We start from the raw sequence: 18,382 nt of genomic DNA on the forward strand, positions 1-18,382 counted from the left end.
ACCCATGATGAACATAGATGTAAAAATCTTCAATAATATACTGGCTAACAGATTGCAACAGCACATCAAAAAGCTTATCCACCATGATCAAGTAGGCCTCATCTGAGGGATGCAAGGTTGGTTCAACATATGCAAGTCTATAAATGTAATTCACCATATAAACAGAACCAAAGACAAATACCATATGATTTTCTCAATAGATGCAAGAAGACCTTCAACAAAATTCAACAGCCCTTTATGCTAAAAACTCTCAATAAACTAGGTATCAATGGAACGTATCTCAAAATAATAAAAGCTATTTATGACAAACCCACAGTCAGTATCATACTGAATGAGTAAAAACTGGAAGCATTCCCTTTGAAGTCTCGTACTAGACAAGGATGCCCTCTCTCACCACTCCTATTCAATATAGTGTTGGAAGTTCTAGCCAGAGAAGTCAGGCAAGAAGAAGAAATAAAGGGTATTCAGTTAGGAAAGAAGGAAGTCAAATTGTCTCTATTTGCAGATGACATGATTGTAGCTTTAGAAGACCCCATTGTCTCAGCCCAAAATCTCCTGAAACTGATAAGCAACTTCAGCAAAGTCTCAGGGTACAAAATCAACGTGCAGAAATCACAAGCATTTCTATACACCAATAACAGAGAGAGCCAAATCAGTAGTGAACTGCCATTCGCAATTGCTACAAAGAGAATAAAATACCTAGGAATACAACTAACAAAGGATATAAAGGACCTCTTCAAGGAGAACTACAAAGCACTGCTCAATGAAATAAGAGAGGACACAAACAGATGAAAAAACATTCCATGCTCATGGTTAGGAAGAATCAATATTGTGAAAATGACCTTACTGTCCAAAGTAATTTATAGATTTAACACTGTCCCTATCAAGCTACCAATGACCTCCTTCCCAGATCTGGAAAAAACCACCTTAAACTTCATATGGAACCAAAAGAGAGCCCGCATAGCCAAACAATTCTAAGCAAAAAGAACAAAGCTGGGGGCATCACGCTACCTGACTTCAAACTATACTACAATGCTACAGTAATCAAAACAGCATGGTACTGGTACCAAAACAGAGATATAGACCAATGGAATAGAACAGAGGCCTCAGAGGCAATGCCACACATCTACAACCATCTGATCTTTGACAAACCTGACAAAAACAAGCAATGGGGAAAGGATTCCCTGTTTAATAAATGGTATTGGGAAAACTGACTAGCTATGTGCAGAAAGCAGAAACTGGACCCCTTCCTGACACCTTACACTAAAATTAACTCCAGATGGATTAAAGACTTAAACATAAGACTTAAAACCGTAAAAACCTGAGAAGAAATCCTAGGCAAAACCATTCAGGACATAGGCATAGGCAAGGACTTCATGACCAAAACACCAAAAGTATTGGCAACAAAACCCAAAATAGACAAATGGGATCTAATTAAACTCCAGAGCTTCTGCACAGCAGAAGGATAGTCATTAGAGTGAACCAGCAACCAATAGAATGAGAAAAAAACTTTTGCAATCTACTCATCTGACAAAGGACTTATATCCAAAATCTACAAAGAACTAAAACAGATTTAGAAGCCAAAAAAAAAAAAGAAAAAAACAAAACATTCAAAAGCGGGCAAAGGATATGAACTGACACTTTTCAAAAGAAGACATATATGAGGCCAACAAACTTATGCACATCTATGATGTTCGTTGTGGGCTTTTAATTAAAAAAAATGCTCATCATCACTGGTCATTAGAGAAATGCAAATCAAAACTACATTGAGATACCATCTCACGCCAATCAGAATGGCGATCATTAAAAAATCTGGAGACAACAGATGCTGGAGAGGATGTGGAGAAATAGGAACACTTTTACACTGTTGGTGGGAGTGTAAATTAGTTCACCCATTGTGGAAGACAGTGTGGTGATTCCTCAAGGACCTAGAAATAGAAATTCCATTTGACCCAGTAATCCCATTACTGGGTATATATCCAAAGGATTATAAATTGTTCTATTATAAAGACACATGTACACGTATGTTCACTGCAGCACTGTTTACAACAGCAAAGACTTGGAACCAACCCAAATTCCCGTCGATGATAGACTGGACAGGAAAAATGTGACACATATACACCATGCAATACTATGCAACTCATCAAAAAGATGAGTTCGTGTCCTTTGTAGTGACATGGGTGAACCTGGAAACCATCATTCTCAGGAAACTGACACAAGAACAGAAAATCAAACACTGCATGTTCTCACTCATAGGTGGGTGTTGAACAATGAGAACACATGGACACAGGGAGGGGAGCATCACACACTGAGGTCTGTGGCGGGTGTCTAGAGGAGGGACAGTGAGGGGTAGGGAGTTGGGGAGGGATAACATGGGGAGAAATGCTAGATATAGGTGATGGAGATGGAAGCAGCAAACCACATTGCCATGTATGTACCTATGCAACAGTCCTGCATGTTCTGCACATATACCCCAGAACCTAAAATGCAGTGTACAATATAAAACATATATATATATATATATAACAAAGTGGAAAAAAAATAAAAATAAATGTTAATGTGCATCCCAGTGCAAAAGGTTCCTTCGGAAATAGTCAGAACCCAATAACTCCACATACAGTTTTTGAATCAGGGTCTTAGAAATGTTCAAACCAAATAAATTTAGGGAAGATGTATTAAGTGCCAACTTTGGTTCTTGCTTGCATGACATCAGCAAAATGAAAGAGAAATAATAATAGATTTTGTTAATAATTCAAGACAGTAAAGAGAATGTGGTGTGGGAAAACGAAGGCATTTGGAGCCCGAGCTGAGTCTGAATACTGCCGTTGTTGCTTAACAGCAGCGTGCCCCTGGGAAGAGGAAAGCAGAGAACCTTTATCAAGTACCTGTCACGTGCTAGATGCTTTGCATGTCCTCATCTCATAATTGTTATAATGAGCTTCACTGATACATACAGTATCATACCCACTTTAAGATGAGAAACTGGAAGTTCTAAGAAGATAAGCATCATTCATCTGGTGTGTGACCAGCCAGGATCTGACCCTGGGGCCCACACTGCTCCCTTTCCGGGTGTTGTCTGAAGTGGAAATAAGACCACAGAGTCTGAATTAAAATCACACATGCATGTATGCACGCATACACACACACACACACACACACACACACACACACACACACACACACGTACGACTTCTGCTATTTATTCGAAAATTCAGGAAGAATACAAAGGGAGCAACTGTCAGCTAAAAATTGGGCAACAACCATGCCTCAGTCCTGAAACATTGGTTTTATGAGTTGGGTTTTGTATTTTATTATAAACCCATACTTTTCCAGGAGCTGCTTTGTGATCCACTGGGGAAGGAAGCCTTTGTCTTCACAAGCAGACTTTAAAAGGGCAGTAATAACATATATTTGCAAAGTGATTCAAGTATGTGTTTTAAAGAGAGGGAGATAGTACGTGTAACTGAGGTAGGTCAGACATATATCTGAAACCAAGCACAGGCCGGGTGCAGTGGCTCATGCCTTCAATCCCAGCCCTTTTGGGAGTTGAAACAGGAGGATTGGTTAAGGCCAGGAATTTGAGATCAGCCTGGGCAACACAGTGAGACCCTGTCTCTACAAAAATAAAAATGAAATAAAGAAACCAAGTGCAAATATATGTTGTCACAAAAAGGAGAATCATAGTAAAAAGCTGTAACTTCTACAGCTCAGAGATTCATCTCCATTTTTGAAAAGAAGTAGAGTCACAATATTCATCCAAGAGAAAGAAACCTCTTTGTTAAAATGGATGTGGTGAGAATTACATGAGATGACATAGGTGAAGTGCCCTGTCTAGCACCTGCCATGTGGGGAATTCTTGCTAAATGGTAGCATTGGTGAATTTTGTTGTCATTGCTGTTACTTGAATCTAAGTTGTAAGCATGTGAAGGACATGGCAGGCTTAAGGTTGTTTGTGTTCTCTTGTGTGGATAACCTTAAGCACGGAAGCGAGGCACCAGGAGGTCCCGGGCTGATTCCTCTGTGTTCCCAAGTCCAGGGCATTCATCTTGTGACCAAGAGCTGTTGTTGCCTTTAGCCAGGCTCCCTCTAAGCCCCTGTTTGTGGCTGATAGTCAGGTCCTAAGGTGAGTTTGACAGGTACAGCCCTTCAGATGTTACTGCAAGAAGCCAGTTTTGTCCTTGGCTGTTTCAATGCTCCCTTCCCTTACTTTCCTAGGAGACCCCTGATCAATGTCTATTGCAGCTGCTGGACAGCTGCCTCTCACTAAAGATCATGAAAACTCTAGGTGAATGGCAAAAAACCAATGCTATTAGTAATACTGAGACTTGGTAGGAATTAAAAGAAGGTTTTGTAACTTATAGGTGGAGAACTTTAGAATCTGCTACCTTTCCTCCAGGTTCTGTCAGGGCTCCTCAAGGCACATGCTGAGAATGCTGGGCATTTGGATGATGGCTTCACCTTGGTCCATTTTTGTAGCACCAAGTAATCCCATTAGTTTGCTCCTATTATGTCCAGCTTTCATCCCTTGCCTAGAGCCAGCTTTACTGATAAATAAAATTTAGATAATTCAGTTCTTCAAATTATAATGTTAAACCTAGTGGAAAAAAAGAGATGAGGCCCCCGAACAAGGTATTAAAGGGGACCTTTCCTCCTGCCTGCTTTTGGTTGTGTGAGGGATGGGAGGGGCCAACTTCAGGACAGAATCTGAGGTCATCCCAGAAGCTTCTCTGGTTGCAGTAGGCTTGGACTGGGACTTTGCCTCACACCAGGAATGGTTGATGTCATGTGACCAGTGAAATCTGAGATTTTTTTTTAAGCTAGATTTTAAGTTAGCCTGGAGCCCTGGCATCACTACTATGGGGGATGAGTTCTGCCGATTGAAACATTTCTGTGCCCTTTCAGACAATTTGCATTGTAAGAAGGAATTCTGGTCTTAGAGAAGCTGGCAGAGTGTCAGTGGATTTCTTTTGGCACAGAAATCCTGGGAAACATGGCCAGAGTTGTGGAGAAAAGTATTCGATTACCACCCTCACTTCTATTAGCCCCAGGCTGCACCGTCACCTGCAAACCCAGCCCTCCTTTTGCAATTGGTGACGAAGGGAACAGCCTTTCCCACCTTCATGCCCATGTTCCCATTCAATCCCCTGGTGTGTTTTGCATCCCAACTAGAATCATTGTTGAAATTCATTCTGTGCTTCCTAGGAACTAGCCAGCTGTGGATGGAGTAAGAAGGAGAAACACAGTCTTGCCCCTAACGTCGTGGCCTTTACCCGGAGGTTTAACCAGGTAAGCAACGCCCTTGCATGTGCCTATCCAGAGAGCAATCTGCTGCTGTCCCCTACAGGCTGCGAGCCCCTCCCCAGCCCAAGGCTGTCTCCTAAGCACCTGGCCCCAGATCCTCCTGCTTCTCTTCTTGAGTACCCACCTTTATCCAGTTTTGTGCCATTATAGTCCATTTTCACAAAGCAGATGGAACTGAGCATGCCTTTCCTATACTTAAACACTTCAGTGACTTACAGTTTCACTTAAGCTAAGGTTCAGTTACCTAATATGCTTTGCAACATTCAACATGGTGGATCTAGCTTCTCTCCACCCCTGCAGCCTCATCTCTTTTCCCTCCTCCTGCCCTGCCTTCTCTTACCTGATATACCTTATCTGTGTCCTGTCAGGCTCCATGTGTACTGTCTTCACAGCCCAGAATCCTTCCTCCCTGTTCAACTTCCAATCAGATCTCAGCCTGAATGTCATTTCTTCAGGAGTCTTCCCTGAATCCCCAGCCTGTATGAGGTCACCTGGTCGCACATCCCCATGTTGTACCCTGTACTCCGTGTGGTCCTTTATTAGTCTGTCCTCATGTTGTATAGCTCTGTAGCCTTTACCTTCCTTGCTGTCCTGGGAGGCCCATAAGCATGTCTATCTTGTTTATCACTGTCTCCCCCACCATCTTGCCCCATGTCAGGCATATCATAGAGCTTCATTAACTATATATGGAATGAATAGATGAGGTGCTCAGGAAGTACTTTTTAAATTGAATTTCCTTGAATTCCTGATGGCCTGGTCCCTGGCCCTGCACTACTTTAAACTGACTTGGTCCAACCAGAACCTGTGCTTCAGGTATGAAGATCTAGAATGATAATTGGAGACTTGGATCAACTGAGGGAGGTAGGGTATATTATTTCTCAGCCAGATCTGCACGATCTTCAAGAGAAAGCACCCAAACCTAAGCCTCAAATTATACTGTTGACAGGTTTTCTTCATTCTTATTTTTCTGGTTTCAAATGAGGCCAGTGGCCTAGAGGTTGCGTAGCATGTATGACTTGCCCCATGGGTGATGGGGCCTGGATTCCCTTTGGGCCCTCCCTCCAGCTGGGCCTTCTCTCTCGGAAATGCTTGGTCTTGTGCATCACTGTTGCTCAACCCTCTCCAGGCTTCTTCAGCCTTGAACTTCCTCCCCAAGTCCAGTGGGATCCTCAGAGAGGCACCAGCTTGTAGTTTGAAGATTGAGTCTGGAGTTGGCATTATTATTATTTGATGAGATCTAGTAGGAACCAAGAAAGACCTAGGTGCATCTGGAATAGGGGCTGCACACTGTTTTGAAAAGAGAAGTTCCAAAGCCTTTTGCTTCTTTTTTCGTTGTTTTGAAAAATCGTCTCTTTTCAACTGAGCTTAGTCTTTGAAAAAAAAAAAGTGTGAGGATTTTGTCAGGGGATTCATAGTTTCCTCAACAAAACTATTTGACTGGGAGCCAACTCAGTCCCCACCTCTGACCAGCCGCAGAGCTCCCAGAAGAAGGGCTGCTGGGGGCTCTGATGTAATCTGCTTTGCATACGGATGCCAGGTCAGCTTGGCAAAGGCAATGTAGTTTGTTCTGTGAACAGTTGTGTTGTGTCCAGCTCAGACCAAATGATGAAATGAGCCAGAAGCAAGGTCACTTTTTTTTTTTTTTTCAAACAATGCTCTGGGAAATGATCTTTCTGCTGGCCCATCAGCCCCTCAGAGAGCCAGCAACTCCTGGCCATAGCCCTGGTAGTTCTGGTTTGAAAATTGGCCAGAGGCCAGGCCTGGTTAGCCATTGGGGTTGCCTTCTTTGAGATGAACTCGTTGGCATCCCTTCCTGGCAGAACTTTTTTATGTGAGAACAAGACTGATCATACTCCAAGTAAAAGAAAGCAGGTCACTTACCTGTCTGAGCTTCAGTTTCCTTTTCTGTAACTGAGAATAATAGTAGTACTCTCCTTGCACAATTGTTATGAAGAATAAATGGAATATGAAGAGCTTTAGGACAATGTCTGGCATGTACTAAGCATCCGGATGTTTTGGGAGAAGACAAGAGAAATGTGAAGATCAGCTGATTGGGAGGAGGTTGCCAGGGGATTTGAGGCTTCTTGTGGCCAAACAGAAACCCAGAGGCTAGCTAGCGCTTGCCTGCTTCTCCATGGGATCAGAGTCCCTTGGAATTTGCTCAGGGAGTGGCTGAGATGGAAGAGTTTGGCCAAGTTCACTAAAGGTCTTTTATGAGCCAGGCCTATGTTACAACCCCAAGGAATACACTGTGTAGCACAGAAGTTGTCAGTCTTTTTTGGGTCATGGGTTCTTTTGAGAATCTGACTATCACATATGAATGTTACTCCAGAAAAAATGCACAGATATACAAATTTGCATTTAATTTTAGGGTGTTCACTGCCATCCTGAGGTTTCTGTATGGACATTTATGGGTCTGTGGACAGTAGGCTGAGAAACTCTGATCTCAGGGAGTCCAGCAGGCCTGGATTTGAGTCTTACCTCGACAGCTTAGCTGTATGATCTTAGGTTGGCTTTTGGCCTTGCTCAGCCTCATTGTCCTTATTTATACAACAGGAAGATCATTTCAAGTGATTATTGAAGACTAAACAAGAATCATGAATATAAATGGGTTACCCCAGTACTTGACACTTAGTAAACATTCCATGTAAGGTTGAACAAAGGGGGCAGAGTAGTGGGAGCTGTGAGCTGAAAGGAAGTTTAAGACCAGACCAAGAGGCTTGGGCCTAAGTGCAAGGTTGGGCTTGTATCACAAAGACGCTGAACATTTTGGAAAAGGTGAAGAGGGAATTGGGAGAAACTTGGTTCTAGTCTAGGCTTTGCTGCTAACCTCCTTTAAGGCCCTTCCTCTCTTTGGGTCTCAGGACCTTTTTATATTAATGGAGATTGGACAGGGCCAAATGTTCCCAGCTTTTCTCATGGACACATTTATGTAGTTCCTAATGGCTGAAACCCCAGCTCAAGCTCATGTAAGCACAAAAGAGAGCTTTATGGCTTATGTATAATAACTAAGTCTAGGGAGACACTGACTTCAAATATTGCTGAATGTAGGCAGCGGGGACAGTACCATCTGAACTTGGTCTTGCTCCCTCCACCTCCAGGTTCTGCTTTCCTCTGAGCTGGTTCCACTTCAGGTAGCTTCCCAGTGCGATTGCAGGATGGCTAGCAACAATTCCTGGCTTGTATCATATTCTGAGGGGAACCCCAGGAGAAATGACCTGCTACTTTTTCAGTAGCTCTATCTGATGTCCTGGAATTGAGACTCAGTGGCTCAGATTGCCCTGGCTTGTGGTCCATCTTGTTTGTTATGATCTAATTACTCTGATCAGAAAGACATGAAGCTCTAATTGGCCAGGCCTTGGGAAACAGACCTTCCTATGGAGGAGAGGTAGTGGGCCTAGGTCACATGGACTGAGAATGGAGGAGGGGTATTTCCTCAGGGAAAATCAGGGTGTTCTGGAAGGAAGAAGCTAAGAATGAGGGCCAGAAAGGAAGGCAGATACCTCTCATAATAGACCCTCTTTTCTCTTGTACTCTTCCAGTCTGCTCTGAGCTTTCTGCCTGATCCATTCTGTTGATACCTTGTCATTCTCAAGTCCTGTCTGCCCTCTGAACTCCCACGCTCATGAGCCTAGTCACTGAATGTTCCTGCTTCCTCATGGCTTTAGTCAAAACTATTTTAAAAACATTGATTGAGCACTTATGCTGAACTTGTTGAATCAAATACTGTGCTAAGCATTTTACCCATGTTATCTAATTCTTTTTTCACGTGCCTAATGAGATAGATATTTTACACTCATTTCATATATAAGGAAACTGAGGCTCTGGAAAGGCTGGAGTGCAGTGGTGCGATCTCAGCCCCCTGCAACTTCTGCCTTCCAGGTTTGGCTCACTGCAACCTCTGCCTCCTGGATTTAAGCAGTTCTCCTGCTTCAGCCTCTGGAGGAGCTGGGATTTATAGGCATGTGCCAGCATGCCCAGCTAATTTTTGTATTTTTAGTAGAGATGGGGTTTCACCATGTTTGCCAGGCTGGTCTTGATCTCCTGACCTCATGATCCGCCCACCTTGGCCTCCCAACGTGCTGAGATTACAGGCATGAGCCACTGTGCCTGGCCAAATTTTGCCTAGGAGCACATGCCAGATTTTCTCTGTCCCATTTTGTATTCTCACCAGCAATATATGAGTATATGGCTTCACTCCTTGCTAGCAATTGATATTGTCAGCTTTTTTGTGTTTTAGGCATTCTAATATGTGTGTAGCAATCTTGCTTTTCTCTGCCTTATCCAGACCACCCTTGGACAGTTGTGTCTGGTTCTGGATGCCTCACATGAGGGGTGAGGGTGGGAGTTATCTCACAGGAGTGGCATGTAAGTATTACAGTGACAAGAAGAGTAAGGGGAAAGAAAACATGTTATACAGGGATAGGTGGAAGATCTGTGAGTGAGAAGACTCAGGGAGGAGGTCATCAAGGTTTTCAAGCAATTGAGGAGTTCTTGATGGGGAAGCTGGGTTAAACATAATCTATGGGGCCTGATCAATAAGTGCAGGACCCAAGGGTTGGAAATGGGGAGGCAGTTGGCCTTTTCCAAATATACAGAAGTTCCCTAACCAGGAAGGCTCAGGCAGAGACCAGGCAAGGGCTTCATTAGTATAGAACACTATCCAGCTGTCCAGGCAGGGAGTAAGTGGGACCTCTAAGATTCTTTCAAACTAAGCTCTTGGTTTCTAAGAAAACTGTGAATGGGCTTATGAGAAGCTTGTGGCAAAAGTAGGTTGTTCATAAGAAATAATAGTATTCTTAAATCTGGATTTTTCTTTTTTTGTTTGTTTGTTTTATTCTTTGATTGTTTTTATTTGTGGTTGGTTAACCAAATAAAGTTTTTTGTGTCCATAGCTATTCTGGTTTTTAAAAAATATATATATTTTATTGCACTTTAGGTTCTGGGGTACATGAGCAGAACATGCAGGATTGTTGCATAGGTACCTGCATGGCAATGTGGTTTGCTGCCTCCATTCCCCCATCACCTATATCTGGCATTTCTCCCCATGTTATCCCTCCCCATCTGCCCTACCACCCGCTGTCCCTCTCTTAGTCCCCCCCAACAGACCCCAGTGTGTGATGCTCCCCTCCCTGTGTCCATGTGTTCTTACTGTTCAACACCCACCTAGAGTGAGAACATGTGGTGTTTGATTTTCTGTTCTTGTGTCAGTTTGCTGAGACTGATGGTCTCCAGATTTATCCATGTCCCTAGAAAGGACACAAACTTATCGTTTTTTATAGCTGCATAGTATTCCATGATGTATATGTGCCACATTTCCCTTGTCCAGACTATCATCGATGGGCATTTGGGTTGGTTCCAGGTTTTTGCTATTTTAAGCGGTGCCGTAGTGAACATACGTGTCCATGTGTCTTTATAGTAGAACAATTTATAATCCTTTAGATATATACCCAGTAATGGGATTGCTGGGTCAAATGGAATTTCTATTTCCAGGTACTTGAGGAATCGCCACACTATCTTCCACAATGGTTGAACTAATTTACACTCTCACCAACAGTGTAAAAGTGCTCCACATCTCCTCCAGCATCTGTTGTCTCCAGATTTATTAATGACCGCCATTCTAACTGGCGTGAGATGGTATCTCAATGTAGTTTTGATTTGCATTTCTCTAATGATCAGTGATGATGACCATTTTTTCATATGTTTGTTGGCCTCATAAATGTCTTCTTTTGAAAAGTGTCTGTTCATATCCTTCACCCACTTTTGAATGTTTTTTTTTTTTTTCTTGTAAACCTGTTTTAGTTCTTTGTGGATTCTGGATATTACCCTTTGTCAGATGGGTAGATTGCAAAAATTTTTCCCCATTCTGTTGATTGCCAGTTCGCTCTAATGATTGTTTCTTTTGCTGTGCAGAAGCTCTGGAGTTGTATTAGATCCCATTTGTCTATTTTGGCTTTTGTTGCCAATGCTTTTGGTGTTTTAGTCATGAAGTCTTTGCCTATGCCTATGTCCTGAATGGTTTTGCCTAGGTTTTCTTCTCGGGTTTTTATGGTGTTAGGTCTTATGTTTAAGTCTTTAATCCATCTGGAGTTAATTTTAGTGTAAGGTGTCAGGAAGGGGTCCAGTTTCTGCTTTCTGCATATGGCCAGCCAGTTTTCCCAGCACCATTTATTAAACAGGGAATCCTTTCCCCATTGCTTGTTTTTGTCAGGTTTGTCAAAGATCAGATGGTTGTAGATGTGTGGCATTGCCTTCGAGGCCCCTGTTGTATTCCATTGGTCTGTATCTCTGTTTTGGTACCAGTACTATGCTGTTTTGATTACTGTAGCATTGTAGTATAGTTTGAAGTCAGGTAGCATGATGTCTCCAGCTTTGTTCTTTTTGCTTAGAATTGTCTTGGCTATGTGGGCTCTCTTTTGGTTCCATATGAAGTTTAAGGTGGTTTTTTCCAGTTCTGTGAAGAGTGTCATAGGTAGCTTGAGGGGTGGGGGGATAGCGTTGAATCTATAAATTACTTTGGACAGGAAGGCCATTTTCATGATATTGATTCTTCCCAACCACGAGCATGGAATGTTTCTCCATCTGTTCGTGTCCTCTTATTTCGTTGAGCAGTGCTTTGTAGTTCTCCTTGAAGAGGTCCTTTACATCCTTTGTTAGTTGTATTCCTAGGTATTTCTCTTTGTAGCAATTGTGGATTGCAGTTCATTCCTAATTTGGCTCTAAGTCTGTTATTGTTGTATAGGAATGCTTGTGATTTCCACACATTGATTTTGTATCCTGAGACTTTGCTGAAGTTGCTTATCAGTTTCAGGAGATTTTGGGCTGAGACAATGGGGTCTTCTAAAGATATAATCATGTCGTCTGCAAATAGAGACAATTTGACTTCCTCCTTTCCCAACTGAATACCCTTTATTTCTTTTTCTTGCCTGATTGCTCTGGCTAAAACTTCCAATACCATATTGAATAGGAGTGGTGAGAGAAGGCATCCTTGTCTAGTGCCAGATTTCAAAGCAAATTCTTCCAGTTTTTGTCCATTCAGTATGATATTGGCTGTGAGTTTGTCATAAATAGCTTTTATTATTTTGAGATACGTTCTGTTGATACCTAGTTTTTTGAGAGTTTTTAACATAAAGTGCTGTTGAATTTTGTCGAAGGCCTTCTCTGCATCAATGGAGATAATCATGTGGTTTTTGTCTTTGGTTCTGTTTATATGGTGGATTATGTTTATAGACTTGCGTATGTGGAACCAGCCTTGCATCTCTGGGATGAAGCCTACTTGATCGTGATGCATAAGGTTTTTGATGTGCTGTTGCAATCAGTCTGCCGGTATATTATTGAAGATTTTTACATCTGTGTTCATCATGGATATTGGCCTGAAGTTTTCTCTTTTTGTTGAGTCTCTGTCAGGTTTTGGTATCAGGATGATGTTGGTCTCATGAAATGATTTGGGAAGGGTTCCCTCTTTTTGGATTGGTTACAATAGTTTCAGAAGCGGGGGTACTAGCTCCTCTTTATATGTCTGGTAGAATTCATCTGTGAACCCATCTGGACCTGCGCTTGTTTTGGTTAGTAGGCTATTAATTACTGCCTCAACTTCAGCCCTTTTTATGGGTCTATTCAGAGTATCGACTTCTTCCTGGTTTAGGCCTGGGAGGGTGCAAGTGTCCAGGAATGTATCCATTTCTTCCAGTTTTACTGGTTTATGTGCATAGAGTTGTTTGTAGTAATCTCTGATGGTGGTTTGTATTTCTGTGGAATCAGTGGTGATATCCCCTTTATCGTTTTTTATTGCATCTCTTTGATTCGTTTCTCTTTTCTTTTTTTTGTTAATCTGGCTAGTAGTGTATTTTGTTGATCTTTTCAAAAAACCAGCTCCTGGATTTATTGATTTTTTGAAGAGTTTTTTGTGTCTCTACCTCCTTCAGTTCTACTCTTAGTTATTTCTTGTCTTCTGCTAGCTTTTGAGGTTTTTTTTTTGATCTTGCTCCTCTAGCTTTTTCAGTTTTGTTGATAGGGTGTCGATTTTAGATCTTTCCTTGCTTCTCATGTGGGCATTTATTCCTGTAAATTTTCCTCTAGACACTGCTTTAAATGCGTCCCAGAGATTCTGTTACATCGTGTCTTTGAAGAATATCTTTGTTTTTCCCTTCATTTCATTGTCTATCCAGTCAACATTTAGAACCAGTTGTTCACTTTCCATGAAGTTGTGTGGTTCTGAGTTAGTTTCTTAATCCTGAGTTCTAATTTGATTGCACCGTGGTCTGAGAGACTGTTTGTTATGATTTCCGTTTTTTCGCATTTGCTGAGGAGTGATTTACTTCCAGTTATGTGGTCAATTTTAGAGTAGGTGTGATGCGCTGAGAAAAATATATATTCTATGGATTTGGGGTGGAGAGTTCTGTAAATGTCTATTAGGTTTGCTTGGCCCAGATCTGAGTTCAAGTCCTGGATATCCTTGTTAATTTTCTGTCTCGTTGATCTGTCTAATATTGACAGTGGAGTGTTAAAGTCTCCCACTATTATTATGTAGGAGTCTAAGTCTCTGTAAGTCATTAAGACCTTGCTTTATGTATCTGGGTGCTCCTGTATTGGGTGCGTGTATATTTAGGATCGTTAGCTCTTCTCGTTGCATTGATCCTTTTACATTATGTAATGCCCTTCTTTGTCTCTTTTGATCTTTCTTGGTTTAAAGTCTATTTTATCAGAGACTAGGATTGCAACTCCTGCTTTTTTATGCTCACCATTTGCTTGGTAAATCTTCCTCCATCCCTTTATTTTAAGCCTATGTATCCTCGCATGTGAGATGGGTTTCCTGGATACAACACACCAATGGGTTTTGACTTTTTATCCAGTTTGTCAGTCTGTACCTTTTGATTGGGGCATTTAGCCCATTTACATTTAAGGTTAATATTGTTGGGTGTGAATTTGATCCTGCCATTTTGATGCTAGCTGGTTGTTTTGGCCATTAGTTGATGCAGTTTCTTTATTGTGTTGATGCTTTTTACCATTTGGTATGTTTTTGGAGTGGTTGGTACTGGTTGTTCCTTTTTATATTTAGTGCTTCTTTCAGGAGCCCTTGTAAGGCAGGCCTGGTGGTGACGAAATCTCTCAGCAATTGCTTGTTCATAAAGGATTTTATTTCTCCTTCGCTTATGAAGCTTAGTTTGGCTGGATATGAAATTCTGGGTTGAAAGTTCTTTTCTTTAAGGATGTTGAATATTGGCCCTCATTCTCTTCTGGCTTGTAGGGTTTCTGCCGAGAGATCCGCTGTGAGTCTGATGGGCTTCCCTTTGTAGGTAACCCAACCTTTCTCTCTGGCTGCCCTTAGTATATTTTCCTTCATTTCAACCCTGTGACTCTGATGATTATGTTCCTTGCGGTTGCTCTTCTTGAGGAATATCTTTGTGGTGTTCTCTGTATTTCTTGGACTTGAATGTTTGCCTGCCTTGCTAGGTTGGGGAAGTTCTCCTGGATAATATCCTGAAGAGTGTTTTCCAACTTGGATTGATTCTCTCCGTCACATTCAGGTAAACCTATCAAACATAGACTAGGTCTTTCCACATAATCCCATATTTCTTGGAGGCTATGTTCACTTCTTTTTCCTCTTTTTTCTCTAATCTTGTCTTCTCATTTTATTTCATTGAGTTGATCTTCGATGTCTGATACCCTTTCTTCTACTTGATCAGTTGATTTGGCTATTGAAACTTGTGTATGCTTCACGAAGTTTTTGTGTTGTGTTTTTCAGCTCCATCAGGTCATTTATACTCTTCTCTAAGCTGTGTATTCTCATTAGCATTTCATCAAACCTTTTTTCAAGGTTCTTAGTTTCTTTGCATTGGGTTAAAACATGTTGTTTTAGCTCAGAGAAGTTTGTTATTCCCCACCTTCACAAGCCTGTTTCTGTCAATTCATCAGATTAATCCGCCATCCAGCTTTGTTTCCTTGCTGGTGAGGAGTTGTGATCCCTTAGAGGAGATGTGTTCTGGTTTTGAGTGTTTTCATCCTTTTTGCTCTGGTTTCTTCCCATCTTTGTGGATTTATCTACCTGTGGTCTTTGTATTTGGTGACTTTTGGATGAGGTCTCTGAATGGACATCCTTTTTGTTGATGTTGAAGCTATTTCTTTCTGTTTTTTAGTTTTCCTTCTAACAGGCCTCTCCTGCTGGAGGTCCACTCCAGACCCTGCTTGCCTGGGGATCACCTGTGGCAGCTGCAGAACAGTAAGGGTTTCTCCCAGTTTCTTCTTCTGTTATCTTCATCCCAGAAGGATGCCTGTCAGATGTCAGCCTGAGCTCTCCTTTATGAGGTGACTCTTTGGATATATGGTGGTCAGGGAGCTACTTGAGGAGACAGTCTGACCCTTATAGAAGCTGAAGTGCTGAGCTATGAGCTCCATTGTTCCATTCAGAGCTGCTGAATAGGTACGTTTAAGTCTGCTGCAGTGGAACTCATAACCGCATTTTTTCCCAGGTGCTCTATCCTGGGAAGGTCGTGCTTTATTTATAAGTTCATGACATGCTGCTGCCTTTTTTCAGTGATATCCTGCCCAGCTAGGAGGTAGCGTAGTCACGATCTGCCAGCAGAGGCCTTGCTGAGCTGCTGTGGGCTCAGCCATCTTGGAGCCTAAACCCCTTATATTCCATTTTTTTTTTTTTATATAATTCTGCTGTGGCATTTCCCAGATATCATAGTCTTCAGTAGCTAAATGCCAGTGCTAGCTATACCACTATAACAGTGATAGTGGTAATAATAGCTTATGTGTATTAAAAGCTTATTAGCACCATGACCCACTGGGGATATATTCCAGGTGTGTTTGGCTCCTGTAGCAGTTGAAAATCAATTATGTAATCCACTGTATAATAGGCTAGAGTGCAAAAATCATATTATATCGTTTGACCTGAAAAAGCATCTGACAAAGTTCAGTACTCATTCATAGTAATAATAAATACAAAATCTCAGCCAATTAGGAATAGAATAGAACCTCTTCAACTTGATAAAGAATATCTACAAAAATCTTTCAGGCAACATCCTACATAATGGGAAGATATGGAATACTCTTCCCCTAAGATTGGGAACAAGGCAAGGATGTGCTTTCTCACCGTTGGGTGCAACATCTTACTGCAAGTCCTGGCTAATGCAGTAAGACAAGAAAATAAATAAAATGTATACATATTGGAAAGGAAGAAGTAAAACGACCTTTATACATAGGCAAAATGATTATCTAGACAGAAAATCCCAAAGAAATCTCCAAAAATACTCCTGGAACTAAGAAGTGAGTAAGCAAAGTTGTAAGACACAGGCCAGTATACAAAAGACAATTGATTTTCTTTAGACCAGCAATGAGGAATTGCAATTTGAAGTTAACAAACAATACCACTTACAGTATCACCACGAAAACAAAATAAAACTTACATATGAAGAAAAGCTCATCATCGCTGGTCATTAGAGAAATGCAAATCAAAATCACAATGAGATACCATCTTATGCCAGTTAGAATGGTGGTCATTAAAAAGTCCGGTAACATCAGATGCTGGAGAGGATGTGGAGAAATAGGAATGTTTTTACACTGCTGGTGGGAGTGTAAATTAGTTCAACCATTGTGGAAGATAGTGTGGCGATTACTCAAGGATCTACAACCAGAAATACCATTTGACTCTGCAATCCCATTATTGGGTATATATCCCAAAAGAATTGGCCTCATAGGTCGATGGAGCTGATAAATAGACCTACACGAATATCGTCAGCTGATCTTTGATAAAGGTACAAGGGCATTCAGTAGAGGAAGGACAAGTAGTGCTGGAAGAATTTAAATATTTTTGTGTATATGTAAAGAAAAATGAACCTAGACACAGACCTTAGACCTTTTATAGAAATTAATTGAAAATGGATCATAGGCCTAAATTTAAAAGACAACACTATAAAACTCTTAGGAGAAAACATAGAAGAAAACCTATACGACCCTAGATTTGTTGATGAGTTATCAAATAAAATACTGAAAGCACAATTCATGAAAGAAAAAATAATTTGGGACTTTATTAAAATTAATTTTTTTCACTCCACAGAAGACATGGTAAAAAAATTAAAAGACTTACCACAGATTGGGAGAAAATGTTTGCAAAACACATAGCTGATAGAGGACTTGTATCCAAAGTATTCTCTTGAAACTCAACAATAAGAAAATAGCCCGATTAAAAAATGGGCAAAAGATCTGAAGAAACCTCACTGAAGAATATGTGCAGATGGCAAATAAACATATAACAAGACACTCAACATTATTTGTCTTTAGGGAAATACAAAACACTGCACACCTGTTGGAATATCTAAATAAAACAAAACAAAACAAAAAAAAACCCTGATAATGTCAATTGCTGGCAAAGATCTGAAGCAACACAAACTCTTTTTTTTTTTTTAATATTTATTTATTTATTTATTTATTTATTGCATTTTAGGTTTTGGGGTACATGTGAAGAACATGCAAGATTGTTGCATAGGTACACACATGGCAGTGTGATTTGCTGCCTTCCTCCCCTTCACTTATATCTGGCCTTTCTCCCCATGCTATCTCTCCCCACCTCCCCACCCCTCCGTCCCTCCCCCATTTCCCCCCAACAGACCCCAGTGTGTAGTGCTCCCCTCCCTGTGTCCATGTGTTCTCATTGTTCAACACCCGCCTATGAGTGAGAACATGCGGTGTTTGATTTTCTGCTTTTGTGTCAGTTTGCTGAGAATGATGGTTTCCAGGTTCATCCATGTCCCTACAAAGGACACAAACTCATCATTTTTGATGTGAAGCAACACAAACTCCTATTCATTGCTGGTGGGAATGCAAAATGAGACAGATTTAATCCAGCAGTTGCACTCCTAGGTATTTACCTAGCTGATTTGAAAACTTACAGCCACAAAAAAACCAGCACACAAATGTTTATAGCAGCTTTATTCATAGCTGTTGGAAATCAGAAGTAACTGAGATATCATCCTTCAATAAGTAAATGGATAATAAAACATGGTAAATCCATACAATGGAATAGTATTCATCCAAAAAAAGAGAGAATGAACTATCGGGTCATATAAAGACATGGGTG

At 41.1% G+C, this 18,382-nt stretch overlaps 1 protein-coding gene across 16 annotated transcripts in view; it reads left to right on the top strand.

Moving 5' to 3' along the window:
* The window catches only part of RALGPS1 (Ral GEF with PH domain and SH3 binding motif 1), a 377,570-nt gene that overhangs the window by 162,446 nt on the left and 196,742 nt on the right, over positions 1 to 18,382 (top strand). For all 16 annotated transcript variants that reach the window (XM_032257277.1, XM_032257279.1, XM_032257274.1 and 13 more), the window contains one exon: positions 5,203 to 5,286. In XM_032257277.1, the coding sequence (XP_032113168.1) occupies positions 5,203 to 5,286 (84 nt within the window). The remainder of the gene's footprint in view (positions 1 to 5,202; positions 5,287 to 18,382) is intronic.

Source organism: Sapajus apella, unplaced genomic scaffold (genome assembly GCF_009761245.1).
Source record: "Sapajus apella isolate SASKATOON/1434 unplaced genomic scaffold, GSC_monkey_1.0 scaffold97, whole genome shotgun sequence".
Classification (NCBI taxonomy): domain Eukaryota; kingdom Metazoa; phylum Chordata; class Mammalia; order Primates; family Cebidae; genus Sapajus; species Sapajus apella.